General features: G+C 40.8%; 1 protein-coding gene across 1 annotated transcript; it reads right to left on the bottom strand.

Annotated features, from left to right (window-relative positions):
* Window positions 1-218: 218 nt before the first annotated feature.
* Window positions 219-2,781, bottom strand: LOC107191143 (trypsin-1-like). Its single transcript, XM_015580109.1, has 7 exons — window positions 2,673-2,781; window positions 2,323-2,435; window positions 2,151-2,245; window positions 1,730-1,889; window positions 1,541-1,651; window positions 555-704; window positions 219-461 (listed from the first exon to the last, which is right to left on the bottom strand). The coding sequence occupies exons 1-7, from the start codon at window positions 2,779-2,781 to the stop codon at window positions 219-221; spliced, it is 981 nt and encodes a 326-aa protein (XP_015435595.1).
* Between the last annotated feature and the right edge of the window lie 706 nt (window positions 2,782-3,487).

Raw genomic sequence — 3,487 nt, 5'->3', positions numbered from 1 at the left:
GCCAGGATATAACATATATATATATCAGTCTCATAATTATGAAATAACGATTTAAGAGGGGTTAAAGGGTTAAGCAAACATTTTTCACAAAAAAATTGGACAGACCAATGTTGCAACCAATAGTCCGACTTTCGATGGAACTGTGTTTACCAAGAGGAGTGGTGCGACAGGTGTTCGTTACTTACTCTCCTGAATATCTGAACACTATCGTGTTACGTTTACAATAGACCACGAAGAAGCGTGAGCAGTAGCACAGATGTGACGGCTGACACCTGTTTTGCCCCCGAATCCTTCGGTGTAAGCAACGACGATACAGGCGCCTTCATGTTAGCGAGAATCCACTTCTCGAAGAAGAACACGTCCGAGTAAACGCCAGGCACAGACGGAAGTGCGCAGCCTGACCCGCCGGAAACGATGCCGGTTAAGACACCTTTGCAGATCATTCCACCGCCAGAATCGCCCTGTACAATTTTCGAACCACAAACATTTCGTTCTGAATCATAAAACAATTAATTTCGTTCAAGAAATATACCGATTCGTGTATTAATCGATACCTGACAGGCGTCCCTCTGGCCCTCGTAGTAACCAGAACAGTACATGCCCGGAAGCATACTGGTCACGTTTACCAGAAGCCTTCTGCACTCCTTGATGTCGACGATCGGTAAGTCTACGTACATAAGATCGTTGGTTGGCACGGGAAAATCCTAATCACAGAATTCGAAAAGGAAGAATTAAAGACTCTGGTACAGCGAAGTACCTGGCCACTGACGATTAATAATTATTACAGTAAGAATAATTCATTAACAGTGTTCAATTCAAGGTGTACTGTTCAAATTCAACTCCACAAATATGCAGTATCGCTCGTAAATATCAAGACAACTGATCTGTACGAAGGAAAAATGATGTTTTGTAAGAATTATAAATAATTTCGGACCACGTTTGTTACTTCTTGAAGATAGACGTACTGCTACTGATATTACTTTTCTGTATAAAATTATTAACAGTTTAGTAGATTGTCCTACCCTCCAAAATTAAATAATTTTCAAAGTATCCTCTCATGCAGCCAGGCATTCCAATCTATTCTACCCTACTCCCTACACATCCAGGTACAGTCACACCGATATAATAGCCAGAATACGCAACGTGACAAACAAGTGTAACGACCAAATTGAATTTTTCTCAGAATCAATTAATAAGATCAAAACTTCCATCTTCAGATACTGCGAGAATAACATGTATACTTATTAAAACTACTACACATAATATACTGCGATGATATTGTTAAACTTTTGTATAAAACGGTTCTTCCCGTTTATGGTAATAAATTAAATTAAATATCCTCTAAACGATATTCATTTTACACTTTCAGTAATTTCCTAATGCCTTGTAACATTTACTGCCTATTCGATAGGTGTCCTAATACTTGGGATGCGGGAGTGTAAATATGTACACACTGTCAATGTGCAATAAAAAAAATTGACTAAACTCTATGTGAGGTTACGCAGTCTACTATTACTCTCGAATTAGTGAATGGACTCACGTTCGCCGGATAGCCCCAACCAGCCACCTGGCAGATCGAGTTAGGTGTCGGGGAACGAATCGCAAGGGGCGCGACGTTGATCTCTTGTGTCAGCTTGAACGGCACCTTGAGCTACGTTAACGTAATAAATTATTGAAATATTAGTCCACGTAAGTATCAGCTAAATAGGGTGGGGGGCAGAGAACACACCTCGAGTAGAGCGACATCGTTCTGTAATGTATTGAGTTTGAATTCAGGGTGAACGTAAATGTTCTCGACACCTCTTCTCTGTCCTGTGGACGCCTGTTGATTGAGCTGCAGCTCGCCAGCCACCACCATAATCGTCCACGGCTGTATAAGACCGCCGTTCCTGCAGTCATAAATGCTTAATTAATGACAGAGTAAACGGCCGACAGTAAATCCCCCCGTGAAGGAATTCCGAAGTATCCGCCGGGCATTAATTTTAAATTAATCTTATCCTCCTTTCACGAATCACCTTATCTACCCCCCTTCCCGCAAACACTCCATTTTTCTCTAGTACCAACGATAAAAAATAAGACTGATACTCTATAAAGGTAAACGATTGAAATTTTAATACTTGTCAAATTAGGTAAGTATTAAACGGACTCACAGAAACATACAATGACCGGCTGTTAAGATGTAGTATTCATTGATCAGAGAACCACCGCAAAAGTGTCGTGAATTGTAACTGCGTCTTATGGAGACCTGGAATCAGACGAACCAACCGATCATTTATAGCAAACTATTCCCGTGAAGCAACTACGCGTTCCGGGAAACTTCACCTGGTAAGGGAACTGTCTTAAAGCTGCCTTTGTTCCATTCACTATACGACCGGTTAGGCCGAAGTTCGTCCACTCTACATCTTCCTCGAGGACCAAAGGATCTTGGGTGTCCGCTAAAATGAGACAATATTTTATTCGCATCTGATTCGATTGATTTAATCGCTCAATTATGCAATCGTTACATGGAAAATTCAAGTTCTCCGGGAAATTCGATTTTATCTTGTCTCTCTAGACTGAATACCGATCTGGATCGAGTTATCTAGAATCTAGAATATTCTCGATGGATCTCGATCAACGGACTCGCAGCGCATCGATCGATTTTCGGTAATTTTTCGTAAGTTCGGACTCACCGTGAACTATTAAAGAGACCAGGAACGCTGTCGCGATAGCGAAACGCGCCAACATTATCCTATTTTGCTTGTTCTTCCCTTTATCAGTGCTCGTCACCGTCACGATCATACCACCTCGGCACAAAACACCAAACTGACCGCGACGCGGCCACAATGAATCGGAAAGCTCCTTATCAGGTAGATATTTATCGCACCTTGATACCTGCTATCGCTTAGTGTCTAGTCTATTGTACTTCGGTTAGGTACACGTTCGAAAGAATATTCGTGGACATAATTTTGGCACTATTGTTCCCTTATGGTATATTTTTTATCGTTGGTGCTAGAGAAAAATGGAGTGTTTGCGGGAAGGGGGGTAGATAAGGTGATATTGTTCCACCTTTTAACCCTGATCTGTCCCTCATTCTCCCCACTTAATTTGTCCCTAGGGGTAAAATTCACCCAGTGGTAAAAATTAATACAATGAAATTTGCAAATTCTTTAGAATAAAAATTACAGAGCCTAAATTTACCTACACATGACAGAATAACGACATTTCTTATGAGAAAACTGTGTAAAATTGACACAAGGGATGGATGAAGGTTAATCGGACCCTTTGTCGTAGGAACAACGAAGAATCAAAGTCCACGAAGACATCCTGTATCAACCTCGATCGTATTAATAGAACCTGTGTGATCTTTGGAATAATTATTTTGCAATAATATTGATTAGAAAAACCGATCTAGATAAAAATCACAAGAGTCTGATTAGCAGAATCGTTGGTTAATGGACACAAATCGCGTCGAACGATGAGAGCAGCGAGATAACCGGCAAGGTAG

The sequence above is a fragment of the Dufourea novaeangliae genome, unplaced genomic scaffold (assembly GCF_001272555.1).
Source record: "Dufourea novaeangliae isolate 0120121106 unplaced genomic scaffold, ASM127255v1 scaffold241, whole genome shotgun sequence".
Taxonomy (NCBI): Eukaryota; Metazoa; Arthropoda; class Insecta; order Hymenoptera; family Halictidae; genus Dufourea; species Dufourea novaeangliae.
The sequence above is the reverse complement of the archived record's forward strand: the minus strand, read 5'-3'. Positions and strand labels throughout refer to the sequence as shown.

Excerpts from the sequence above, each read along its gene's own strand:
- LOC107191143 (XM_015580109.1), bottom strand. The coding sequence starts at position 2,781 with ATGATCGTGACGGTGACGAGCACTGATAAAGGGAAGAACAAGCAAAAT. Across the intron at positions 2,436-2,672 it reads GGTCTCTTTAATAGTTCACG|CGGACACCCAAGATCCTTTG; the intron begins GTGAGTCCGAAC and ends GTCTCATTTTAG. Across the intron at positions 2,246-2,322 it reads TAAGACAGTTCCCTTACCAG|GTCTCCATAAGACGCAGTTA; the intron begins GTGAAGTTTCCC and ends GTCTGATTCCAG.